At 43.2% G+C, this 27,790-nt stretch overlaps 1 protein-coding gene across 10 annotated transcripts in view; it reads left to right on the top strand.

Annotated features, from left to right (window-relative positions):
- The window catches only part of STRN3 (striatin 3), a 71,437-nt gene extending 46,651 nt beyond the window's left edge, over positions 1-24,786 (top strand). For 3 of the 10 annotated variants that reach the window (XM_077260950.1, XM_077260945.1, XM_077260984.1), the window contains exons 8-18: positions 7,487-7,597; positions 12,295-12,432; positions 12,597-12,730; positions 13,679-13,854; positions 13,942-13,989; positions 15,486-15,607; positions 15,868-16,035; positions 17,617-17,757; positions 18,684-18,791; positions 22,231-22,317; positions 22,581-24,786. In XM_077260950.1, the coding sequence (XP_077117065.1) occupies positions 7,487-7,597; positions 12,295-12,432; positions 12,597-12,730; positions 13,679-13,854; positions 13,942-13,989; positions 15,486-15,607; positions 15,868-16,035; positions 17,617-17,757; positions 18,684-18,791; positions 22,231-22,317; positions 22,581-22,750 (1,403 nt within the window). In that variant the 3' untranslated portion in view covers positions 22,751-24,786. The remainder of the gene's footprint in view (positions 1-7,486; positions 7,598-12,294; positions 12,433-12,596; positions 12,731-13,678; positions 13,855-13,941; positions 13,990-15,485; positions 15,608-15,867; positions 16,036-17,616; positions 17,758-18,683; positions 18,792-22,230; positions 22,318-22,580) is intronic. The other 7 variants (XM_077260966.1, XM_077260961.1, XM_077260977.1 and 4 more) reach the window with 4 other exon arrangements.
- Positions 24,787-27,790: the final 3,004 nt, after the last annotated feature.

Below are 27,790 nucleotides of genomic sequence, written 5' to 3'. Positions count from 1 at the left end.
ATAACAGTGTGCAGAACATTCTTCCCATGCATTGTTTGCATTGCATTTGGCCCACACCATCCTTCGTCACTGGTGTGGTGGGGGATTCTGTAGTCCCAGTGTGGATGCAGTGATTTAGCTTTTGGAAAAACATTCACCATGCATAAAGTGTATTAAATCAATATACCTTATTTATCACATTAGTGTGACTATTCCCTGTAAGCACACAATCCATTGGGAGCAGCCTGGGGGGAGCACAATGTTAGGATTAAAATTGTGTCTAATAATGAATGTGAGCGATTAGATTGAGATGAAACCCTGCATAATGTTTTTTAGGTCCTGTTCACACTGGCTGCAAGGTTTATACTTTTGTTGAATCCATGAGTAAAATCATTCAGTTTCTGTGGTTAATTTTTTTTTTTTAAATTTAAACCAATATTACATTTTAACTTTCAAAAGACTTTGAGATCTAACAGGGAAATCATACATGTGTGAACAGAAACTTAACCAAACTTGCCCTTCTTCATTCTTTGTGTTTCCTTTTTGAGCAGGATATCTAGTCATACAGAGGACCTGTCACTAGGTCAGAAATTACTAGTCTTTATTCCCGCTCCTCCCCTCAGTAGTCCTTTATTTCTCCTACGCCTCATTGGGGACACAGGACCATGGGTGTTATGCTGCTGCCACTTGGAGGACACAAAGTAAACACAGAAAGAATAGCTCCTCCCCTGCAGTATACACCCTCCTGCTGGCTCTGTGAACCAGTTCTTGCTTAGTGTCTGTAGGAGGCACTTGGGTCTGTTTCAGACCCCACCGTTTTTATTTTAGCTTTTTACTTTTTATTCTATTTTTCCTTAACGGAGCGAATGGGGGCGACGGATCCTTTCTAGGTTCCGATCTCCCCCGAACCATCAACAGGCAAGTACGTGGAGCGTCCCTCCCGTATCCTTTCCTGCATCGTTGGATGCCAGCCCTGAGCTCATATTACGGGCGACGGTTCCTTCGCGTTCCAATCTCCCCCCTCCATAGCAGGCGACCACATCGAGTAGCCCTCCATCTACCTCTCCTGGAGCCAGGTGCATAGCCGGACATATTAGACTCTGTAATTGAGTCAGTGAATAAGGCTTTGAGACTTGAGGAGGAACCCTTATCTAAAACGGATCGTGCCCTGTCCTTTAAGAGGACCAAACGAGCTCACAGTGTTCGCCACTCATCCCCAGTTTAAGGAAATTGTTGAATCTCACAGGATCCGTCCAGATAAACGATTCACAGGGCAGAAGCCCATGGAGTCCAAATATACCTTAGCCCAGGATCTAAGAAAAGATTGGTCACAATCTCCCCCAGCAGATCCTCCGGTATCGCGCCTGGCTATGAAATCTGTTTTATCCTCCTCGGAGGGCGCCTCTATTAAAAATCCAACCGATCTTCAGATCGACAATATGGCGCGTTCAGCTTTTGAAGCCTCAGAGGCCACACTCTTTCCATCTTTTGCCGCTACGTGGGTGGCTAAGGCTATGACCCACTGGGCTGAGGTCTTGTCTTCAGCAGTACTGGATACCAATCTTCCCCCCCGAGATAGCAGACCTCGCTACTCAGATAGCCAGAGCTGGAGATTTTGTAGTGACCGCGTCCCTGGATGCCGCTGACTGCGCTTCTCAAGCAGCAGCCAATGCCATCACCATCCGGAGGTCCTTATGGCTCAGGGACTGGCGTGCGGATTCTACTTCTAAAAAATCATTGACTTCTCTCCCATATCAGAGCGGTCGCCTTTTTGGCAAAAAGCTCGACCAGTTAATTTCTGACGCCGCTGGAGGGAAGAATAAATTTCTTTCACAACAGAGACCCTCTCGGCCCTTTCGGAACTCGCAACCACAGGCTCGGTCCCGATTTTTTTTTCGTTACAACTCAAACTGGTCCTCTATTTCCACATATCCCGGTTCCGGCCGGGCACAACATGGAGACGGGTTCACAGACCTCTTTTAAGCCTTCCCCTTCATGGACAGGCAGGCCAAGGCAGCCGGGATCCAGAGGCGCCAGAACGGGCAGACCTTCCACACAATGACTCACTGTGGTATCCGGGGGACACCCTCAAAGTAGGTGGTTGCCTGCTTTCCTTCAGTGCCGCGTGACTCTCGGTCGTTCACGACAAGTGGGTCCGCGGTCTGGTGTTATCCGGATACAAGATAGATCTCTTATCTCGTCCTCCAAACCATTTTTTCCTGTCTTCTCCTCCCAGGGCAAAAGCATCAGAGTTATAAGCTATAAGCTCTCTGAGAAAAGACGGAGTTATTATTCCGGTCCCTTAAAACGAAAGGTTTCAAGGTTTTTATTCAAACCTCTTCATTGTTCCAAAGAAGGATGGTACAGTGCGGCCCATACTGGACCTAAAACTGCTGAACAAGTTCGTCAGGGTGCGACGGTTCCGGATGGAATCGCTTAGTTCTGTCATCGCCTCCATGGAAAAAGGCGAGTTCCTGGCGTCTATAGACATCCAGGACGCATACCTCCACATTCCTATTTTACCTTGTCACCAAAGGTTTCTTCGCTTCGCAGTTCAGGAAGATCACTTCCAATTCGTTGCTCTGCACTTCGGCCTCGCCACCGCTCCCAGGGTATTCACCAAGGTCATGGCGGCTGCCGTGGCCATACTCCACACCCGAGGAGTGGTGGCGCTCCCGTATTTAGACGATATCCTCATCAAAGGCCCCTCTTTCCGCTCCTGCAAGGAAGCCGTGGCCATCACAATAGATACCTTTTCTCGCCTGGGTTGGAAGATAAACTTCAAAAAATCTTCACCAGTACCGGCTCAGCGAATTTCCTTTCTAGGAATGATACTCGACTCGTCCCGGGGGTTGGTTCTTCTTCCCCCGGAAAAGATCTCAGTCTTACAGCGAGAAGCTCAGAAACTCTCTCAGCCTCGCTCTCACTCTCTGCGCTTCAGTATGAGAGTCCTCGGCAGGATGGTAGCAGCTATGGAGGTGGTTCCATTTGCCCAACTACACCTCCGTCCCCTACAGCATCCCCTCCTGGCTGTTTGGTACAGGAACCCGTTCTCCCTAGACCGTCGATTCCTCCTTCCCCAGCGAGTCAGACAGTGTCTCAGGTGGTGGACATTGAAATCCTCCCTGAATCAAGGGAAGTCTTTTCTTCCAGTACACTGGCTGGTTGTGATGACAGATGCCAGTGTTCTAGGCTGGGGAGCGGTATTCCTTCATCACACTGCTCAGGGCCGCTGGTCCCCCCAGGAATCACGCCTTCCAATCAGCATCTTGGAAATCCGGGCAATCCGCCTGGCACTTCTCCAGTTCCATCCCTTCCTAGCAGGTCGCCCAATCAGGATTCAGTCCGACAACGCCACTGCAGTGGCATACATCAACCGCCAAGGGGGAACCCGCAGCAGGGCGGCCATGACAGAGGTAGGCCACATCCTCCGATGGGCCGAGGAAAACCGCTCAATGATCTCTGCGGTTCACATCCCGGGAGTGGCCAATTGGGAGGCAGACTTCCTCAGTCGGCAATGCCTCGACTCCGGGGAGTGGTCTCTCCATCCGGAGATCTTCCACCAGATCTGCTGTCGTTGGGGAACCCCGGACGTGGATCTGATGGCCTCACGGCTGAATTCCAAGGTTCCCGACTTCATGGCTCGGTCCCACGATCCGGCAGCCATCGGGGCAGACGCTCTTGTACTCCGTGGCATCATTTTCGGCTTCCGTACATATCTCCCCCGCTTCCTCTCCTGCCGAGAGTCATCAAGAAAATCAGAGCGGAGAGGGTACCGGTAAGCCTGATTGCGCCAGATTGGTCGCGCCGGGCATGGTACGCGGAACTAGTTCAACTAGTTGCCGACGTTCCCTGGCGATTACCGAATCGCGCAGATCTGCTATCTCAAGGCCCCTTTTACCACCAGAACTCAGAGGCCCTTTGTTTGACGGCATGGCCGTTGAGTCCTGGGTCCTAACCCAGGCAGGTTTCTCTCCAGAAGTCATAGCTACCATGATCAGCGCTAGAAAGCCTACGTGACTTTCTTTTCATGGTGTAGCGATCGAGGACGTTCTCCTCTACATTTTTCGATCCCTTCCATTCTCGAGTTCTTACAAACGGGTTTGGACTTGGGTCTCGCCCTTAGTTCTCTCAAGGGGCAGATCTCAGCCGTCTGTTCTCTTCCAATGCAGGATTGCCAACAGATTACAGGTCAAGACGTTTATTCAGGGAGTTTCCCATCGGGCGCCCCCCTATAGGATGCCGTTGGAACCATGGGATCTTAATCTGGTCCTCGGAGTTTTGTAACAGGCTCCTTTCGAACCTCTACAGGAGGTTTCCCTGTCTCTTCTTTCATGGAAAGTTGCTTTTCTAGTTGCAGTCACCTCTATTAGATGAGTCTCTGAGCTGGCGGCTCTGTCCTCAAGTTCCGTTCCTGAATTTTCATCAGGATAAGGTGGTTTTGAGGACATCCCCGTCTTTTCTACCGAAAGTTGTATCCTCTTCATCTCAATGAGGAGATTGTCTTACCGTCACTCTGTCCAGCACCAGTCCATCGCATCGAGAAGGCCCTTCACACACTGGATTTAGTGAGAGCTCTTAGGAGATACATCTCGCGGACAGCGTCTTTCCGCAGGTCAGATGCCCTGTTCGTGCTCCCGGAAGGACCGAGGAAAGGGTTTCCCACTTCCAAGGCGACAATAGCCAAATGGATTCGTTCGGTTATTCAAGAGTCCTACCGAGTCAGAGGTCTTCCTGTCCCAGCAGGGATTAAGGCTCACTCCACTCGGTCAGTGGGTGCGTCTTGGGCCATCCGGCACCAAGCTTCGGCAGCACAAGTTTGTAAGGCTGCGACTTGGTCCAACCTGCATACCTTTTACAAAACATTACCATATTCACTCTCAGGCCTTGGCAGATGCGACCTTCGGCAGACGAATTTTACAGACGGCTGTGCCGCATCTGTAACTTGTGGGTACAAGTAGCAATTGCAGTTAATTGTTTCCCACCCAGGGACTGCTTTAGGACGTCCCTTGGTCCTGTGTCCCCCAATGACACGTAGGAGAAAAGGAGATTTTTGTGTACTCGCCGTAAAATCCTTTTCTCCGAGCCAATCATTGGGGGACACAGCACCCACCCTGTTAGCCTATTGGCTTTGGTTTTTTGAGTTAACTTGGTTTTGGCATAGTTCATCCTTGTTAAATATTAAGCTCCTACTGCTTTGTTACCGAACTGGTTCACTGAGAGCCAGCAGGAGGGTGTATACTGCAGGGGAGGAGCTATTCTTTCTGTGTTTACTTAGTGTCCTCCTAGTGGCAGCAGCATAACACCCATGGTCCTGTGTCCCCCAATGATTGGCTTGGAGAAAAGGATTTTACGGTGAGTACACAAAAATCTCCTTTTTTTAAGTTTCAGAGATATGGACTTTTTTTATTTTTATATATTTTTTTCCCCTCGAAGTGGGCATGGTTCACGTGATCCTCCGGGGCGTGTCTTTAGGCTGGCTTGCAAAATGACCTTCTGAACCACGCCACGTTGAAAAGACCATAAAAATTAGCACTAAGTTAAAAGGCCCTTATCTCTGGAGCTGTGTGGGGCATTTTGGTAAAACAAAAATCAGTATACCAAGGAGATCAGCGGGAATAAAAATAATACATTTAGCACCTGGTGACAGGCGCACGTCAGAGAGCCTGCCGCACAAACTAATGTCTTAGAAAAAGGATGTGTGTGATATTGCTAGGAACATTTACATCCACAAAATGTCGCCACAGTGACACCCAGGTTCCTGGTTGTACAGCGCCTATCACATGGTATTAGTGTAAGCAACAAGTTAGGTTCCCTAACAGAGCTGCTGAGCGAGCTCAGGGGATTGGAGAAACACAATTCTTTTCAGCACACTCCTCGTGGTTGACATGTTACACTCAATTATACTGGATATACTTAGTACTACAGCTGACATCACAGTAATGCTCCAATATGAAGAGGTTGGTGTCGGTGACTGCTTGTCTTTAAACCCTTAAGAAAATGAAAAGACTAAGTGCTTGTGTCTCCTAAAAATACTGTATATTCACCGTGAATGGAGTAAATGACAGCACTGATGTCTTATGCTTTTACTAAACTGCGTGTCTGTAACTTACTAATAAAAAGCATTTCCCTGGAAATCCAGTCATGACGGCAGACTTTTACATTGGACCATCAGTGATTCCCTTACGAGGGTTATGTTAGCCAGTGTAATTACACCCACTTAATTACCCATCCTCCAGCTCCCAACCCCCCCCCCCCCCCGCAAAAGTGTAAAGAATGGAGACCGCCAATGAAACCACCAGATGATGGATCATGTCATGCACTCAAAAGCGTCTTCTTTTTCAGCCCTCATCTGGCAAAAATCAGTTTACAGGGTGTAATTGTACAATCCTGGGGTCCGTGCTGTAACAGGACGGTCGTAGTGACAGATTATCTCTGTAAGGCTTGGTTCACACTTGTGTTTTCATTTTCTCAACCACTCGAAAAGGAAATTCGGCAACTGGTTGCTATGATCTCTTTCAGGAAGTCTGACATCCAATATTTGTTCCCATACTTTCTTTATACTTTAAAGACAATCTGTCAGGATGATTTTGTAAAGTAAGGACCTGGCTGTAATGGTGCTGTAATATTGATTACATTGATACCTTTGGTGATGAAGTCTGCTTTGTGGCTCTTCAGTAATCGGCATTTGATGTTTTCTGATAATTGGATTTTGATGTTCTCCTCCCTGACTGATTCTCCAGCCCGTCCACCTGCCTCTGCCCTGCAATTTTTCACCCTGACCCCTCAGCCCTGTGATTTTTTTTATTTTTTTATTTTATTTCCCCCGGACCACTCCGCCCTGCAAATGATCGGTCACTGGTGAGATATCATACAGAGATGGCAGATAACTGATAAAGCAGTGACCTATCACTGCGGAGAGGGAGGAGAAGACCCCGTGTACAGTCCGGCCCCTGTGCATCGAAATCTAATTAGCAGAAAACTTCAAATGGTGACTAAATTGTAACCACAAAATGGATTTCTTCACCAAAGGTATCAATGTAATCAGTATTACAGCGCTGACAGTTTGTTTCCAAGATCAGGACACTTTTTTTATTCTTTTGGTTCAGGTGTCCAATCCACCAATCGGAGTCTCTCACTGGTTTGAAAATACATACAATTGGTGATACTCTCCTCACTTATTCCTTCATACCCATCTCCACCGGTTTCTGCTGCCTGGCCAGGACATGCCAGCCATCAGTATATCACTGGCGAAGGCGGTAACCTCAGTGGCCAGTAATAGTGAGCATTTCATGTATGTCGATATCCGCGTGCAACCATTATCCATGTAATCTGGGAGTAGATGCAAACTGATGAATCTTGGTGCATTGACAAGATACGGATCTGGTGACTAAACCCATGAAAACACTAGTGTGAACTCTGGCCAGCGAGGTGTGTGATTTAAAGGTACTAACACATTAATGAGATATTGACATGTGCTCTCTCTTTTACTAACATCTGCATGCAGACAAGGACGTCCTGTCCCCAACTGCTGAGGTTTGGGATGTAGACCAGTCTCTGATAGATAAACTGAAGGAGCAGTACATGAAGGAGCGCAAGGGGTCAAAGGGGGCCAAGAGTAAGTGGACATTTTCCATGCTCACATGCAACTTATTGCGTCATTTTCTAGTATACCTTCTTGCTTCATGACCTGTAATGAAATATAATTTCAGGTTCATTGTTTGGTTGGTGTCTGAGTTTCAAGTGATCTAAGGGGTAATGTTTCTTTTTGTGAACCGTGACAGGCCAGGCCTGGCATGTCAGACTGAGGAGACTTAGACGCCATACATTCTCCTGCAAATTTCCTCTTCAGAGAGTAAGAGGACTTGAAATCTAGCGCCACCTATTGGTAGTAGCAATTTTATAAGTCAGTTTCGACCCTTTAAAGAGCCTTGCCACATGACTTAGGATAAAAGCCAAAAAAGAATCTCCATTTGCAGAGTGTTTTGGAGTATGAAGTGGGCTGAAGCTTACAAACTCTGCCATGCCTGAGCCTCACAGGGAATGGTCTGTTGCCTCTGCAGATCTGTAGCTATAACATCCTGCCGAATGTGAGCAGGCCATTCCCTCAAATATGATGCCTAAGTAAGCCATCATGGGATATCTAGTTACAACAGCTACTGCCTACAAGCCAGCAATTTCCACAATCCATATGCTGGAGGGGAGCTTGACACTTTCCTTCTAGGTGTGGAATGCTACTTTTAGAATTAAATGGAAAACACTTCTTCACATGTAGGGTCCAAAAACCCCTCTGATCTTGTTGTTTAGCTTCGTTCACACCTGTCATTTCTTTGCAATCAGAGTAGTTAACTGCTTTTTTTTATTCGGTTAGAGAAAAAACACAGAAAACTGACCAGACTTTTTTGCTCTATATGAACGGGACTTAAAAAGGCCTATAAAACTATGATCGTTTTTACTTGCTTAAAAAAATAAGTTATCAAAATTTTATATCATTTGGTGTCTACATGTTCTATTAATCTGTAAGGCCATGAATTAAATTCTCTTCTGCTTAAACTTCCTCTGGTTAATATATAAAAAAAATGTTACTTGGCCTTACCTCCCCTGCTTTAATGCTGACTTTTCACTGCTGCCTCCAGTGTTTATAGTATGAACCGCTAATCCCAGTGATTGGTTGCAGCGGTGATGTGTAGTTGTGAATTAACAGCCATTATTGAAGCGCTCCCTTAAGTTTTTATCCTCGCAATATATTGCAATCATCTTATTATATAGCACTGTGTACTTAAAATTGCTCATTTTGCCTTTCTACCCAGTAAATTCTTTTTTTTTTTTTTTTCTGCTCTTCACAAAAGTAGGTCTCTTGTCCCTGCAGAAATCATTCCCCTCTTCAACTCCTGACCCAGCTGCCCCTTCCTCCCTCCTGCCAGGGACTTTTGCAGTGACTCATGACTCATACAGGGAAAATTGACCTCCTGTTCCTACATAGAGCGTAGAAGGATTCAGCTAGTCCGTTTATAATCACGTGATGTCAGAGACCTAATGGAAAAGAGGATAATTACCTGGGTAGAAAGGTGAAATGAGTAATTGTTAAGTACACAGTGCTATATAATGATTGTAATATATTTAAAACTTTAAGAGTCAACAGTAAAGAACTGGCACTGGAACAAAAGAGAGGGTAAGTTAAAGTTCTGTTTGTTTTTCTTAACCAGAGGAAATCTATTCAGTAAAAAGGTTAATTCAAGGGAAAATCCCTTTAATGGTTAATTTTAAAGGTTTTTCCATTATAAAGTGTTACTTAGGATAAGACATCCCTACATATGTTGAGTTTGCCCTTCATCCTCACCGATCCAGATAATAGGCCGCAGAGATTCACGTCTCGCACTACTGCAAAGCCATGAGCGGTAATAATCTCTAATATTTTTTAAATCTGCTACAATTTTCACGATGTGGCTCCCCAGTGACCGCTACACGGGGCACCACCCTCAAAACCCCTTTTTAGTCAATATCTGTTGCAGCATACTGAAGCTACACCACTGATTTATTGTTCTGAGGAATATTTTGTGCCAATTGGCCCTTTTAGCTTTGTATGTTTGATCCCAATTTGAACTCTCAAAGTTTTGTTTCCAAACACTTTTTTTTTCTTTTTAAAGGGGTTTCCCAACTCAAAAAAAAAAAAAAATCTTTAAAGGGAAAAATTCACCAGGTTTTTACTGTCCCATCTGATAGTAACATAATGTAGGGGCAGAGACCCTGATTCCGGCACTGTCACCTACTGGATTGCTAGCTCTATTTTTTTTTTTATCACAATTTTATCTGCTGCAAATCTAGCAGTTCTCTAAATGCTGAGCTCCATATAACCCCGCCCACATCACTGATTGGCAGCTTTCTGCCTATGCAATCAGTGGTGGGGCGGGGTTGGACTACATGGCAACTGGTTTACTAGTCCTATTGTGATAATCTCCTGCTGATGAAACACTGATTTTACCCAAACTACAGCAAGCAACCTAGTAAGTGACACATCTCTGGTATCTGGGTATCTGTGGCTACATTATGCGGCTTTCAAATATTCATTTAAATGTCTTCAAAATAGCAAGGCTTACAGCTTAAAATATTATTGAAGTTGTCCCGATCTGAAGATATCAACTCCTCTCATCTAAATATCTGCCTCCGCCTCAACACAGAGACTCTATTAATCAGTGTTAACGCCAGGAATCTGGCGTAAAACACTTTACACAGAAATTCTGCCACTTTGCATTGTTAGTTTGCACAAGAAATTAGCGACTTTTGGCCAGCTCCTCCAAAATGGGCAGAACAGGGCAAAGCGACACCAGCTTGTCTAATTTATGATGAGCTTCTGACTTTCAATAACATTTTTCAACAACACTAGAGAATAATTAACTAGTTGCTCATATGTGGCTACTCCCTCAATATAAAATCTACCGAAAAGTGTGAATGGATACCAAAAAATATTGCATAAAAACATGTTTATTATTGAAACAGAGATAAAAATTGTCTGTATGAAAAAATCACATAAACGTATATGTGGTGTGTATATAAAATCTTGGCGTTCGCTCTGCCTTATGTAACACGGAGACCGTATTGAAAGTGACTTGCACACATAAATATCACATAATCCAAGTGGATAAATGACCTAATCATGTGTGAATATCAACATAAAATCAATACATATTCTCTCACTGCTCCTAAATATTTGTATGTTACCAGATGTATGAACCCAGGGACTCCCATGTTCGTTTCGCCAGGGGGCTTTTTTAAGGAACCACTTGGTGAAACGTATTTTGTAGTCCATGGTTTCATACCTCTGGTAACGTACTCTCTCAGCTCCTATATGTTACCAGATGTATGAACCAATGAAAAATTAGATCAGTTTGCTGATAAATCGTAAGAATCAACCAGCCAGTGCTTGAAAAAGTATCTGACATGCACGGAACAAAAAAAGCATTGAATGGAGATCAGAGTTGGTAATTAGCCCACTCACCCCTATGGAGTCCTGCAAAGTCCTGGTTTGTAATCACAGAAACTTTCCAGGGAGAAGATCCTCATCCACTGGTGCATAAAATCAGGGAGGCCGTTAGCATTTCTGAAAGCAAGGCAATGTGCTAAAGAGCAGCGTATGACTTCACACTGTCCAAGGTGTATGGGAGTGGGTGAGGTCCACAAATCCAAGTCCTCACCTGTTTCGGAAATCTGTTTCCTTCATCAGATGAGACCCATCCAATCCACAGAGGCAAAGAAATCCAACCATAGATGTCCATAAATTAATTTATGTGTAATACCGAGATATGACACTGGGAAAAGTATTGAACACATGAAGAGAGATGCAAGAAGCTATGTAAAGTCATAACACCAGATGAAATCTATCAGTAATTAGAAAGCAATCTTGCCACTTATTGACTAATAATGTCAGCTGGTTCAACTGATGGCCTATAAAAAGGTTAATTCCCAAGGTGCCACACAAACGTCTCATGATGGGGGAAAAACGGTGAGCTGTCTCAAGACCTTCGTAACCTTATTGTTGCAAAACATACTGATGGCATCGTTTACAGAAGAGTTTCTATTAAATTACATGTATGTGTTTAAGCACCATCAAGTGCTACACACAGAGGCAAAGTTTTTAGAACACATTTTGATTACATTTGGATTAGTATGTGAGCCCATCTGTCAGCGTGGCCCAATGCTAGGCAAACTCACTTCTTTGTGGCCAAAATGCCCCACTATGTTTTCCCATCACAGCACCTTTTTATTGAAGTATTTTGGCAGATTGTAATTTTTGCTACTTTAAAAAGCTGTTAAAGTGGTTTTCCGGTTTTGGAAACTACCCCTCACCCGGCATCACTGTGTTTTGATCACCCTCCCAGGGTCCAGCATTGAGTCTCCGCCAATGTTCCCGCTGTCTGTTATTGTCTGCAGAGCTAACATGACGTTGACAGCGCTGCTGCCATTAACCAAGCTCACAGTTCTGCCCAAGTAGACTGCATGAGCTTCTCCCTTTGAGCTCACTGTTTGGCTGCAGTGCTGATGACTTTATAGTCTGCAGTGTTTACATAGTGGAGACTCTGCACTGAACCTGGGCAATGTGAGTAAAGAACAGGTGTAGGTTTCAGAAACTGTAAGACCCCTTTTTTAAACAACTTTTTTTGAAACGAGCAATTTCTTTAAAGTGGTCCACTTTTTGGATACATTAGTTTAGAAGACAATAAAGTCACAGCTGTAAATGACTCCTATAATGGAGAACTAAATGGAGAATGTGTAAAAGAAGGGAAGATCTTTTCAAGAACCACTGCGATTACTTTTCAGGGGTTAACCGGACGAAATTGCACGATATGATTGCAGACCTGGGTGATGAGGAACTGTCCCGCATCCCTCAAGGCATCCTGAGTCCTGCCCGTTCACCAACCAGAATAACCGATCATGAAGGTGGGAGGGCGGAGGAAGGTACGAATCCCTCAGGGACCCAACATGATTCACTAATACTGTGACGTCTGTTGCGGTGGAATGTCCTGTTCTTTCAGTTGTTCATACATCTTGTTTTTGGAAATTATTGGGATTTTTGAAAATGATCACATTACCTATTGATGTGTGTTGTTTTTTTTGTATAGCGGAGCCCATAGCCTTTCCCACTGGAGGTGGGAAGACCTTCATCATGGGATCAGAAGATGTTCTCGAGAGTGTTCTGGGGCTTGGGGAACTAGCCGACCTCACTGTGACCAATGATTCAGACTACAGTTATGATGTAAGTGTGAAGGATTACTGGAATGAAGAGGTTCAGAATCATTTGTGTAGGAATTGTACGATGAACAATGACCAGTTCTACAGTGGTTCCATTTAGTTGTATGCCTCCTACTATAACACGCTTCATGCTGGTAATGTATAACGCAGGAGCATTGGCTGATGAGTACAGCACTGGTACGTGTAATTCTCTGCAATATAGAAGCATTTCTGTGTGTGTTTTAGAAGTTGATGTGATTTGCTTGTGGATCGATTACTTGCTCCAAAAATTTAAGTTAAATGCCTTGTAAAACACAATCCCGAGTTGCCCTGTTTCTGCCGCTCTCTGTATTGCCATGAATGGCTCCATTGCAGAGATATTCAGTTGTTGCTTTTGAAGTGCAGCATGTGAAATCGCTGCTTTCTAGGCCAGCTATGCGTTTCTTCAGAGTCGCTTCTGGGGGCCTGCGCTTTCACCCTTCCAGATGCTGCCAATCAAAGTTTGGCAGCTAATGTAGTAGTCTCGTTGCCGAGCTATGATTGACAGCATCTGAGAGAGAGTGGTGAAGGCACACTACCACAGAGAAGACTCCGAAGAAACGCAACTGTTAATCTGCAAAGCAGAGATTTCACATAGTGCTCAACAGAGGAAACAATAGTGAAATCTCTGCAGTGGAAAGACCCCGTGCAAAATGGGAAAAAGAGGCTGAATCAGGAGCTCAGATTTTTACAAGTTATTTAACTCTGTTTTTCACCGTGGACAGGGTGATCTGAAGCACTCAATCCTCCCACAGTTGGAAAGACGTAATACCATACCACACATTTACACATGGGGACCGCCTGGTTAACACTGGGATCCTGCAGCATGAGCGCAGTGTGATGTAGAAGCTTTATGAAGACACATCTGAAATGTTGCATCACAGCTGTATTTTAGTGAATTGATAACCTTCAATTGATTTCTTCTATTTTAAAGATGCCGTCTAATAAGGATGCATTTAGGAAAACCTGGAACCACAAATACACCCTGCGAAGTCACTTTGATGGAGTGCGAGCTTTAGCATTTCACCCAGTTGAGCCTGTGCTGGTAACGGCATCTGAAGATCACACCCTAAAATTGTGGAACTTGCAGAAAACAGTCCCTGCCAAAAAGTGAGTCTTGTCGGCTACATTGTGACCTCATCTTATGATGTATAAGTCAAAACCACTCTTAATAAATGGATCTGTTTCTGCCTTTAGGAGTGCCTCGTTCGATGTGGAACCAATCTATACGTTCAGAGCTCACATGTAAGTTTTTTTTTTGTTTGTTTGTTTTTTTTAATTCGTTTATTAACAAAATAAACCATGGTACATGCACATGTGTATCCATTATTGTTGAACATAATCTAATGTACATATAATTATATGCATTGTTAAACATGCAACAAAAAATACGTATATTTATAACAAGTGTTATCTTTTAACAGTGAATTGTGTATGTCAGGTCACTTGCACCAATGTGTTATGTAAATAGAAACATAGAATCATAAATCCTAAGTTATAACTACAACTACAATAACTACTAATTCGCCGCACTAGAAGAAAGGAAAAGAATGGAAACTTTGCATCATATCTGTCCCTCATGTGATGCCCCCAAAGACAGACATCAAAGGCCCGATTATGGTGTATCTATAGAGTAAGATGGGAAGAATTCCATCTACCCCAAATTTTTTCATATTTGCCCGGACAACCTCTATTCTGATACAGTGTGCGTTCATACGGAATAACCGAGTTCACCAGTTCAATCCAAGTTCTAAGAGTTGGACATGAGCCCCCCATCCACCGCAGTGCCAATACCTTCCGTGCCATAAAAAGCGTCTCCCGTAAGAAAATACTGATATAATGATCCCAAGTCTCCTCTTCCCATACTCCAAATATACAAGTTAATGGATCAAGGGGAACAGGAATTGATAGCAAAGATGTTAATAATGATGTCACCTCTTTCCAGTAATGAAGAATGGTAGGGCATTTCCATATCATGTGAAGAAAGTCTGCATCTAGTGAGTGACATCGCAAACATTCTGGTGTTTGGAATCGACCCATTTTAAAAAGTTGTATCTGAGTTAAGTGCGATTGATGTATTATGTATAGCTGGGTCATCCTATTATTGACTGATGGGGATACCTTCACGTGTAAGTTTTTGTAATGTAAAAGGAACAAACCACTTGTTCGTCTTTAAAAATGTCTTCTACACCCCCCCCCCCTCCTGTATTGGCTTATCCAGGGGGATAAGTGATAACCTACTTGGTGGGGCTCATACCCCTTGGGCCCACACCACCGATTGGGACGGCGGGATGCTTTTATCCCTGTAAGAATGAAGTAGCAGTCCACCGCCATTCCCTATGAAGCTGCCAAGTGCTGCGTTCTGCCCTTGTCAGCTGCTCCATAGAGAATGAATGGAGCAGCAGTCGGAATAGAATTGCTCCTTTCTGCTGATCGGTCGGGTCTCATTTAAGCAACATTGCAGTGAAGAGTGGCAAAACAATCCGCCCCTGAGCGATGTGAAAGACTCATGAAGTCCTACAGAAGACCATTACTTTAGGCTATTGCTTCTACAAAGATACTGATTCATGGGGGTGTACTTAATTTTTCACACACTATTGAATTTTAGCCTAGATTTTGTTAACTGAAAATAGTCACTTTGTAATTTATCTTGTGGTGTTCATCTGAGGTTGTAGACTCCTAACGTTGAGATCCTCTAAGGGCATATTTTTCATGCCTTTTTCACCCTTTTTTTCCTCCAGGGGTCCGGTCCTCTCCCTGGTAGTCGGCTCTACTGGAGAACACTGCTACAGTGGAGGAATAGACTCTACGATACAGTGGTGGAACATGCTAAGCCCAAATGTAGACCCCTATGATACCTATGGTATGTTGGAGCTTCTACTCTCCTTCTGTGTGTTCACCTTTCTCAGATAATTTAATTGTTGAAGCTACACAATGACCTGGTCTCTGCCTCCAGCCAGGTGTAGTCTGTATTGTGGGTTACATGTATGGTTTCGTCTCTGAGCACTCTATGGTAGATCATAAAGGACCTTATAGCCGCGCATTACAATGCTGCTGTGTCATTTTAACTTTGACTAGTTGAAGTACCATTTAGGACTATACAGTCGACACTTTGTCTCACAGATCCCAGTGTTCTTGCGGGCACGTTGGTTGGTCACACGGATGCCGTATGGAGCCTGGCTCACAGTGGTGTTAAAGACAGATTACTCTCTTGCTCAGCTGATGGAACGGTTCGATTATGGAATCCACCAGAGAGTGTGCCGTGCATTGGTACATACAATGGAAACAAAGGTGAGAAACTGAATTTTTTTTTTTCTTCTCCTTTAGTTTAACCCCTTACTGATCTCGGGTGTAATAGTACGTCGATGTCGGTATCCCTCCCTTTGGTGTGGGCTCCGGCGGTGAGCCGACATCTTTCCGGGGACATGTCAGCTGTTTTGAACAGCTGACACGTGCCCGCATTAGCTGCGGGGGAATTACGAACCACCCACGGCTATTATCCAGTTTAAATGCCGCTGTCAAACTCTGTGGCATTTAAATCGCGTTTCCGGCCATCAGGCTGGAAATACGGACACTGGTGACCCGCGTCACGTGATCGCGGGTCACCACCCAGTGGTCGGCGCTCATAGCAAGTCAGTAAATCTGCTACGTAGAGGCGATCTGATCATCGCAACTATGTAGCTGAGCCGATCAGGCTATTGCAGCTTCTAGTCTCCTATGACGACTATTGAAGCATGCCAAAAGTAATTAAAAAAAATGTTTTTCAAAATATAAAAGGTCAAATCCGCCCCCCTTTTACCCAATTCAAAATAAAACAATAAAAATCAAATCAAACATACACATATTTGGTATCACCGTGTTCAGAATCGCCCCATCTATCAATAAAAGGATTAACCTGATTGCTAAACGGCGTAGCAAGAAAAAATGTCAAAGCTCAAAAATTACGGGTTTTTTTTTTGTTCGCCACGACATTGCATTAAAATGCAATAAAGGGCGATCAAAAGGTCGTACCTGAACCAAAATGCTATCATTAAAAACATCAGCTCGGCACGCAAAAAATAAGCCCTCGCCCAACCCGAGATCACGAAAATGGAGACGCTATGGGTATCGGAAAATGGTGCAATTTTTTTTTTTTTTTTTGTAACAAAGATTGGAATTTTTTTCACCACTTTGATTAAAAAGATCCTAGACATGTTTGGTGTCTCCGAACTCGTAATGACGTGGAGAATCATAATCGCTACACTAAAAACAAGTGTAGGATTGCACTTTTTTTTGCAATTTCACCTTGCTTGGAATTTTTTTCCTGTTTTCTAGTACACGACATGATAAAACCAATGGTGTCATTCAAAAGTTCAACTCGTCCTGCAAAAAAACAAGCCCCCATGTGGCCATATTGATGGAAAAATGAAAAAATTATGGCTCTGGGAAGGAGGGGAGCAAAAAACGATAACGCAAAACCTAAAAAAGCTCCAGGGGTTAAGAAACCTTAGCTTTTAGCTTTCTCTGGCTCAGCTAACTATCATAGACCCATTTGTCGTTTATTGGAAAAAGGTATCGCACACATCCTTGGACCAGTTTTCTAAATAGAATCCACATTAAAGAGGTTGTCCAGGATTGCAAATAAAAAAAAAAAGTGCCAACTTTTTTCCAAAAATATTATTACACCTGACATAGGGAGAGACCTGTCAATTTTGTAGAGCAGAGCTGGATCTTTAAAGGCATTTTTAATAGTAATAAGTATAGTAATTGTGCAGCGAAGCTCTGATTCATGCTATGGCAAGTTTGTGCAGTACAAAGCAGATCATTTGGTCTTTTTAACACGTACACTTTTGAGAATCATTTAATTGTGACCATATTATTTTTCCCCATTAGAACATGGCATCCCCACATCAGTGGATTTCATAGGCTGTGAGCCAGCCCACGCCATTGCCTCTTTCACCTCTGGCTGTATTGTGGTTTATGATCTTGAGACTTCTCAGTCCTTACTGCAGTTGCCTGCACCTTCTGATTCTAGTAAGTATTTTACTCATCCAGTGCAGTTCTGAAATTGAGATTTTTCAAGTGTCCAGGACACGACATTAAAGGGGTATTCTCAAGTTGTCTCTTGAGCAGCTCAAAGCTCGCAGTCTCCTTCTTGGTTGCTTTGGGGTGAGTGGACGCCTCCTTGGGTGACAGCTCTGTGCAGGAGTTTGGTCCCGCTACTGCACGTTAACAGTACTTCAGAATTTTCACTGTTGGCACAATAATTGCATATAGAGGTAACCTGCAATTGAACAAGCGAGGGGAAGGAGAATTTAGATTATCCAGGACTGATGAGATGTCAGGAACTGAGAGATAAGCAGATGTTGTCTGTATAGAAATCAATGAATTGCAGAGAGGATTAGGATGTTGGGAGTTAACTCTTATCCTAAAGTGTGACTACTCGGCTCACTGGGCCAGACACTGGTGGCCAAGCTTCTTGGAAACCAACTTTACACTGCAGGTTAAAAGCTCTCACAGCAGGAGAATGACAGAAGATAGATAAAGCAAGTTAATTGCAAACTTTATTTCCATGTTGTCTAACTTAAAACAATTTAATAACATGAGCATACCCCTATAATGGAATTTATTATTCCAGTGGGTATTTGTGTTTTAGGATTAGGTAGTGGACCCTATATAAAGGTACTTTTACCTGAATCTGTGAGAGAACCTTCTGTCCCTCAATATAAAATCATCTGAACTTGCTGTACAGTTGTGGGATGAATGGTAGCGATGTATAAGCCTCTTGAGCCTTCACCATCTCGGTAGTCTTTGTCCCCTCATCCCTTTATGACCTTTTGTAAAAATGTGTTTATTTATATAACGTGTGTGTTTATCCATATAATATATTATTGAGTGCTGTAATTTCAGTAATAAATTATTACACTGATTCATGTCTCTGTTATTTTTGTGTTTTACAGGTATCCCATTTAGTGGCCACATAAACAAGGTTGTGAGTCACCCTACTCTATCTGTTACCATTGCTGCCTATGAGGATAGGCACATAAAATTTTTTGACAACAAGTCCGGTGAGCTCTCCTTTCATTTCTTTATTAGCAGAACAAGTTTTTTTTATTGTACTGAGTGAGCTCTGGTTCTGTGTATATGGAGACTTATTTCGCCTGCACTTCAGCAAACAGCTAACATTTTAACCCCTTACTTACATCGGACATACGAATATGTCGGTCAGTATCCGCCCGCTTTGATATGGGCTCCGGCAGTGAGCCCACCTCAAAGCCGGCACATAGCTGTTGTGAACAGCTGACTGGCCTGTAATAGCCGCAGGCAGAAGCGCGATCCACCTGCGGCTATTAACTAGTTAAATGCCGCTCTCAAACTCTGACAGCCATCGGGCCGGAAATGCGCGCAACGGTGACCCCGTCACGTGATCACATGTCACCGGTGTGTCAAGATGAGAACCAGAGGTTTCATTGAGACATCTATGGTTGTTGGTGCCGGATTGCTATGAGCGCCAACCGGTGGTCGGCGCTCATAGCAAGTGTGTGATTTTGCTACATAGAGGCGATCTGAACATCGGCTCTATGTAGCAGAGCCGAACGGGCTATGGCAGCTTCTAGTCTCCCATGGAGACTATTGAAGCATGCCAAAAGTTAAAGAAAAATAGTTTTAAAAATATAAAAAAAATATAAAAGTTCAAATCACCCCCCTTTCGCCCCATTCAAAAAAAAAATCAAACCTACACAAATTTGGTGTCGCCGCGTTCAGAATCGCCTGATCTATCAATTTAAAAAAAAAAGAATTAACCTGATGGCAAAACGGCGTAGCGGGAAAAAAAATCAGTACGCCATAATTATGGTTTTTCGCCAAATACATCAGCTCCGCACGCAAAAAATAAGCCCTCACCCAACCCGAGATCATGAAAAATGGAGACACTACGGGAATCGGAAAATGGCACAATTTTTTTTTTTTTTAAGAAAAGTTTGGAAATTTTTTTTTTTTTTCACCATATTAGATAAAAAAAAAAATAAAAAAAATAACCTAGACATGTTTGGTGTCTACAAATTTGTAATGACATGGAGAATCATAATGAAAGGTCAGTTTTAGCATTTGGTGAACCTAGCAAAAAAGCCAAACAAAAAAGTGTAGGACTGCACTTTTTTTGCAATTTCATTTGGAATTTTTTTCCCGTTTTCTGTTACACGACATGGTAAAACCAATGGTGTCGTTCAAAAGTACTACTTGTCCCTCAAAAAAATAAGCCCTCACATGGCCATATTGACGGAAAAATAAAAAAGTTATGGCTCTGGGAAGGAGGGGAGCGAAAAACGAAAATTCAAAGCTGAAAAAAGCTCCGGTTATGAAAAGGGGTTAAGGTGGAGTAACAATTACACTTTTCAGGATCCATAAAGGCTCTTGCGAGGCAGTTGTGATGTGGATGAATGCAGCTCCGTATTCCGTATAATTTTTTAACATTGCGTATTTTCGGAAAGTAACGTTAATGGGTGAAGAAAATCTGCAACTTGGAAGACTCATTGTGGGAATGGAGCCTTAACCTGTAAAACCATGGTGGACAATCGGTCCTCGTCAGTCATGGGCATTAAGCATCTGTATGTCCAGATAGCAGTTCACCTAGTGTTTGAGCTCCAAACTAGTGGTTCTCATCTACATTCGTAGAAACTGCCGGCTGATTTATACAGCAGCAGGAATGTCTGATATCTGTGAAGTCCTGATTTTATAGATGAACTTACGAAACAATTCAAGTTGCACAAGTTACATTAGACAATACAGGGTGTATACCATTCACTGTTCCTCTTCAGTAAACCTGTGCAGAAGCTTGAAATCTGACCTTCATGGCTCGTTAATGTTCTTAGTTTTCACGTTACTTGGCTGAAATTGGAATAATCATTGCTGTAACTTTCGCTTAGTTCTCCATTTGCTATTTTACTTAGTGTTTCCAGCTGTTTGGATACTCGTTTAGCAGCCGTATAGTGTTCTTCTGTTAAAGGGGTTGTCCACTGCTTAGGTGTTGATGACCTGAGACCTTAGTTGTTAACCCCTTCACCCCCGGAGCTGTTTTCGTTTTTTGCTCCCCTCCTTCCCAGAGCCATAACTTTTTTATTTTTCCGTCAATATGGCCATGTGAGGGCTTATTTTTTGCGGGACGAGATGTACTTTTGAACGATACCATTGGTTTTACCATGCCATGTAACAGAAAACAGGAAAAAAATTCCAAGTGTGATGAAATTGCAAAAAAAGTGCAATCTCACACTTGTTTTTTGTTTGGCTTTTTTGCTAGGTTCACCAAATGCTAAAACTAACTTGCCATTATGATTCTCCAGGTCATTACGAGTTCATAGACACCTAACATGTCTAAGTTAGTTTTTATCTAAGTGGTGAAAAAAAAAATCTCCAATTTTCATGATCTGGGGTCGGGTGAGGGCTTATTTTTTGCGTGCCGAGCTGGCGTTTTTAATGATACCATTTTGGTGTAGATACATTCTTTTGATCGCCCGTTATTGCATTTTAATGCAATGTCGCGGCGACCAAAAAAACGTAATTTTGGCGTTTTGATTTTTTTTCTCGCTACGCCATTTAGCGGTCAGGTTAATCCTTTGTTTTTATTGATAGATCGGGTGATTCTGAACCCGGCGATACCAAATATGTATGTTTAATTTTTTTTTAATTGTTTTATTTTGATTGGGGCGAAAGGGGGGTGATTTGAACTTTTATATATTTTTTATTTTTTTAATATTTTTAAACACTTTTTTTTCTTAATTTTGGCATGCTTCAATAGCCTCCATAGGAGGCTAGAAGCATGCACTACACGATCGGCTCTGCTACATAGAGGTGAAATACAGATCACCTCTATGTAGCAGAAAGGCAGGTGTACTTTGACCACAGGGTGGCGCTCAAAGCAATCGGCCATCAACAACCATAGAGGTCTCAAGGAGACCTCTGGTTGTTATGGCAATGCACCGCTTACCCCCGATCATGTGATGGGGGTCAGCGGTGCGAGCACGTGCGGCCGGGAGAGCTAGTTAAATGCCGCTGTCAGCGCTTGACGGTGGCATTTAACTAGTTAATGGGCGCGGGCGGATCGCGATTCCGCTCGTGCTCATTGCGCGCACATGTCAGCTGTACAAAACAGCTGACATGTCGCGGCTTTAAGGTGGGCTCACCGCCGGAGCCCACCTTAAAGCAGGGGATCTGCCAGCTGACGTACTATTCCGTCAGCTGGCAGAAAGGGGTTAATATCAGAAGAGACCCCAATCTGTTTACAGCTTTATCAACCACATGTACGTGAATAGGAGCTGGTCTGTTGTCCTGGAGAACGGCCACTCGTCAGTGTACAGAGCCATGCTGGTATCAGATTAGACCCTCACTGATCTGATGTTGATGACCTAAGGATAAGCTATCATGATTGAAGTACACTGGACAGCCCCATAATATTTTACAGCCAATTCATAACCTTCTGGTGGTAATGGCCTCATTCCTTTTGTTTTTCAGGGAAGACCATTCATTCAATGGTTGCCCACCTGGACGCTGTTACTAGCCTTGCAGTGGATCCTAATGGAATTTACTTAATGTCTGGAAGTAAGTGATCTGATTTCCCAGAATTTTGTATGACACGCTTCACAAGGCTTTATGCAAGGACAGAGTCCGCCAGTGTCTAACCGTATAGCTGTAGGGTAGAATTTAACAAGTTGTGCATCAGAAAAGTGGCCTGAAAAGAGTCATTGAGCGAATAAAACCCCGCCACCTTAGTGTGCTGCCACATTGTGCATAATGCCCCTCTGTAGCATAAATTATTTCTGGCAACTAGTAATTCATCCCCCTTGTGTGCATTTCTCCTGCAGGCCACGACAGCTCTATTCGTTTGTGGAATCTGGACAGCAAAACGTGTGTACAGGAGATTACTGCCCATCGCAAGAAGTTGGACGAGTCGATATACGATGTTGCCTTTCACCCATCCAAAGCATTCATCGCCAGTGCTGGAGCCGATGCGCTGGCCAAAGTCTTCGTGTGACCCTTTCATACTTCTCCCCTTCCCCTGTGCTTTCACAGTGCCACAAGTGCATTTTGGAACAAAAATGGAGTCGCTTGCGGTATTTAAAGAAACAAGTCCTTATGACATCACTGCCAAGAGGAATTTGCTCCAGTGCCGACACTACAAGATGGCTCCTTCTGCAGGCTAGGGAGATACTGGTTACCGCACAGCTGGCGCTCCCCTCCTCATTGTCTCATTCATCAGGATGGCTCTGTCCAGGGCTTTAATAACTGTACTCTGTTCCCTCCGTTTTCACAGTAACCAGTATTCACAGCCCCTGCAGAGGGGGGGGTCTGTCCTATATTATATATACTATAAATATCTTTCTTTCTTCTACAATCCAGATGAAGAAAAAGAAAGGAAAAAAAAACATTCTAATCTTATTTTTGGCTGTTTTCTTTTTGCGCCTTGTACTTTCAATTTCAGGTCCTGATTGCACAAATATTGTGAATCAAGAGCTCAACTAATGGGGGGGGATATGGAGCCTGTTCTCGACATCTGAATATACCGTAGTTTATTCAGTCGTCTGCTCACGTCAAGCGGTTACAATGCAATAGCGGATCATTAAGCACCTAAATCACAATTTCCCTGGAACTTCATAGGACTAGAAAAGTAGCAAGGAAGTGGCTTCCGCACTATTCTACCCAGTTCAGATTGCAATATCTTGATAAAATGTAGCTTATTGTTTTAATAGCTGGCATTGAAGAATTCAGTGTCTGGCTGCCAATGAAGGGATTTTATCATCTTTTCTTTTTTTTTTTTTTCTTTTTTTTTTAAATATATATATTTTTCTTTTTCTTGGACAATGCTAGTGTGTACTATATATTTTTTAACATTAGTCCTACATTATATACCGGTTTGGACCTGACTATTGTTTTTATGCTTTTTATTTTAAAGTTGTCACAGAATTGCAGTGTTTTTATCAGGATAGTACATACCTGACAATGAAATTAATTATAATTGTTTTTTTATGTCCTATTTTTCTTTCTTTTCCTCAGTCACATTTGTCTTTTTTTTTTTTAATTTCTTTTTATTCTTGGTTTATATATACGGTATATAGATTTTTTTTTTCCTTATTGTCCCCCTCAATCCCTTTGTAAAGCCAGAAGTCGGTGACGCTGCCAGAAAATCTGGCGTTAGGTTAAAAAGAACTGGGTGGCTACACACTAACAACTAGTTCCTTATTTTTTTTCCTTTTTTTTATTTCTTTTTCTTAACTGGCAAGAGGGGTTCCATCTGCGCTTATCATCGCACCCCCACCCCTTTTTAACAAATGCAGCATTCTATCACTGTGTGATATTTTGTATGTTTACTTTATTTACGAGTTAATTTATCCAGAAAGTTTCCCAGCGAAGTTCCAACAGCTTAATGTTATTTATTTCAGCTTTATATTTGTTTTTTGTTCGTGTAACACAGGACTTGCATTATTTGTTGGACACAGACGTTTTTTTAACAATAACTGAAGGCCATTATTTCTTTAATAGGATATTTAATACCATTTTCTCCCCTCCACCCCTACAATATCAGACTGAGTAATGGAGCAAGGCGAAATTGCCATTGCAAAATGGAGCAGAAGAAACGCAAAAATGACAACAGCCTGAGGCTCCGTGGCAATTTTTGCACTTTAAATATATGCTTGACCTCATAGAGCAACACGGCTAAACACCTTATAGGTAAAAAAAAAAAATCTCCCTTTTTTTTTGTGAACCTTAAGGATTTTTTTCATCTGACATGTCGTCTTACTCATCTAATTTTTTTTTTCCTTCCGGCATTATTCAGTTTCTGATATTGACAAGATTTTAATTTGTGTTCTGCATGACTAAAACAATTTCACATAATTTTTTTTTCTAGTCTTCCACAACAGAAAAGACTGCTCCTTTTTATAAGGTTTTTTTTTTTTTTCCCTTTTACAGACTGCAAATCGACAAATTTTTAAAGATTGTACCACAAAATAAGCAGACGGTTGTTTTGAAAAATAATGTATATAAAATGCATATAATAAATATTAAATGGTGTACCTGTATACATTTGCATTGATTGACACATCCTATATACGTCATGACAGGTAATAAGATATTTTTGTAAATAATTTCTATATTTGTTAATATGAAACTTCTCTTCAAGGGAGAATATTAAAATGTGTATTTATGTTAACTCCGCATTAACTAGCATAGTGTAGTTCTGTTTTATATAGATGAAATTATGCAGAAAAGTCTATATTTTTATTTTATTCTTTAAATAAACTCCTGCATGTTATGATGAAACCCTTTTGATTCTTAAGAGACACCACTAACCACAAGGAGTTTATTTTCTTCTTCCTAATTTGAGAAACAAACAAAAAAAAAATAAACATTTTTAACATTCTTAGTAGCCATCTTCTAATTTTCCCTTCACTATGACAGCACCCCGTACCGAGGGAGTATCCGCTCCCTGGGAACAGAAACCCTACTAAAATAAGAACGGTACGTCTCCCTTTGCCCCAGAGTGTTTTCTTGTTTCTGGAAGAGGAGTCATATGGTCTGAGAGGAAGAAAACATACATGGGGAGATTTTGCCTGGTGATTGGCGTACACCGTAATGTCCTGGCTGCAGGAGGGCTTTCCTAAGGTTTGGGGCACTACTCTCCTGAGACCTTTCCACCCAGACCTTTCTTTCTGATAGCGGCAGGCAGTTTCTGGGCTCGAAAGACTGGGCCGAGAAGGGACGTTATGCGATAGAGGCACGCATTCAAATGGCGCCAGTTTGAACAGTGGCGCATGCGCGGGCTTGGCTGTTTCCAGGTTCAGAGGTGAGGCCGGATGTGACGTCAGACGCCATAGTGATGTGGTCGACACATGCGCACAGGCTCACCGGCCACTTCCGGATTTGGAGGATGGGACCGGAAACGAGAAATTTCCAATTAAACACCTGCAGCCTTGGCTCCTTTTATTGCTTCTCAAATATAAAAGAGGAATAGAGGTGAAAAATTTTGGCAGTGGATGTGCAGCATGGGAAATCCAAAATTGCCTGGTGATGGAGATGATCCAAAACCTACTCCTAGCCCAATAATTTCCTGGGCTTAGGATGGGGTGAGTGTCTTCTTTTTTAAAAATATGATTATTGTTGTTACGTGTTTTCAGGATAGGCCCAAGAAACCAGTGCTAAAAACTGTGCAGGGAAACATTACCCAAACCCTGTACTAAAAGGCTTTGCCATTCATGTATAGAAAAAAAGTGATGGAAGAATCCCCTTCCCTGTTTCAAGAAAGTAACACACTAAGGATGAAATTAAGAATACGGTAAAAATAAATCTGTCATATCTCAGGCCTTCACATCCTCAGGTTTGCAGCATACACCTCAGAAGAAGCAATTGTGGAGTCCAGAGAATACTCTGATTGTTCAGATTTATCCTCATCTGATGGGGAATACGATCAACCCATGTTTTCTCTAGTAACCCCCCACGATAGCACCACGGAGGATGTTACCCTTTTCCTAATAGGGACAAGAAATATTAGAGGTTAAATAACCCCTCCCATATCCCCTCAGTGTTCTTTCCTGTGCCTACTAGGAACCAAGAGGTCATCCACGGTGTGCTGCGCTGGCAACAGTCATTGGGGGGATAATAGATTCAAGCAGGGGAGCGGACTTACCTCTCCTCACCGAGCGCTGCTCTCGTCTCCGTTCAGGACTCGGGACCCTCCTCTAGTCTGCACCTTTGGGTAAGGTCTGTGGGGGATTCTTTGGCTGGAGGCCTCTCCGAGCTCTCCAACCTCCTCCTGCGTTGCTGATTCAGGCAGCGTGTCGCGCTGGGCTTGCACCCGTGGCAATTTCCGATTCTGAAGCTGGCAGCAGGAGCTGACTTCACACGCCATCCGGCTTCAGCATACAGAGGAAGGATTCTTGTGTTCCACGCTGGAACGCATAACCATTGCAGCACAGATTGTGTCGGCTGAGCCCCCCCACACACACCTGGACATCGGAGGGAGGAGGTCTTCTAATCAGAGGACAGGTGCTGTATGTTTGGTTACCCATATAAGAGCCCTGGACAAGGAAGACAATAAGGTAGGACCACTGTGTGGTAACAGCATGGAGATGTCAGGTTCTTCACTCTGCGTCTATAGATCCCAGAACCCTATGGTCACAGTAAGTACTCTAGCACTTGGTGTCCATACCCTGTGTGCAGGTTTAGAGCCTTATTACTCCTCCCCTTTCTTGTAGGGGGACAAGGAACCTGCATCAGATGCGAGTCCAAGGCTTCACAGAGATGTGCAGTCTGTACAGAAAAGCTGGCCTGTTCACATAAGACATTATGCAAAGAGTGCACTGAGAAAGTCACCAGGGTAAAGCAACCATTCTTGATGGAAGAAATTAAGGACCTAATCCAACAGCAGATAAAAAACCTCTGGCTGCTTTTTCCCAGCCCGCACCCTCTCCCAGTGTTCCTCCATAAACTAAAAGGAAGCTTAATCTAGAGGAGGAAGGGAATGATGACTCTCAGGATGAAATGTCGATCCCAGGCAAACCTCTGAAAGTAGGCAAAATAATCCTGGACCCAGAGTCTCCCAACAGGAGAGATATTTCTCCTTAGACGATATAGAGGAACTCCTCATGGCAGTAAGGAGGACCATGGAGATTGAGGACAAGACTGCCCAGACGGTACATGAAGAAATGTTCGGGGTCTCCGTTTTAGGAAGAAACAGGTGTTTCCCATTCATAAAAACATCTGAGACCTGGTGCTAGAGGAGTGGGAATTGCCAGAAAAGGGGCTAACCAATCCAGTGGAGATGAAGGATGGGTTCCCTGTGGACGACGAAACTGCATCATGGTGGTCAGCGGTTCCAAAGGTCAGCGCCCAGGTTGCGAGGGTAGCTAAAAAAAAAATGCACTACCATTTGAGGATGCATCACAGTTGAAGGACCATGGAACGCAAGATGAATGGGCTACTGGGGAAATCATGGGAAACCTCAGCATCTTTTTTTAAATACTAACGCCGTATCTACCTGTGTGGCCCGATCGATGTACCGTTGGCTGGGGCAGCTGGA

The sequence above is a fragment of the Ranitomeya variabilis genome, chromosome 1, assembly GCF_051348905.1.
Source record: "Ranitomeya variabilis isolate aRanVar5 chromosome 1, aRanVar5.hap1, whole genome shotgun sequence".
Lineage (NCBI taxonomy): Eukaryota > Metazoa > Chordata > Amphibia > Anura > Dendrobatidae > Ranitomeya > Ranitomeya variabilis.
The sequence above is the reverse complement of the archived record's forward strand: the minus strand, read 5'-3'. Positions and strand labels throughout refer to the sequence as shown.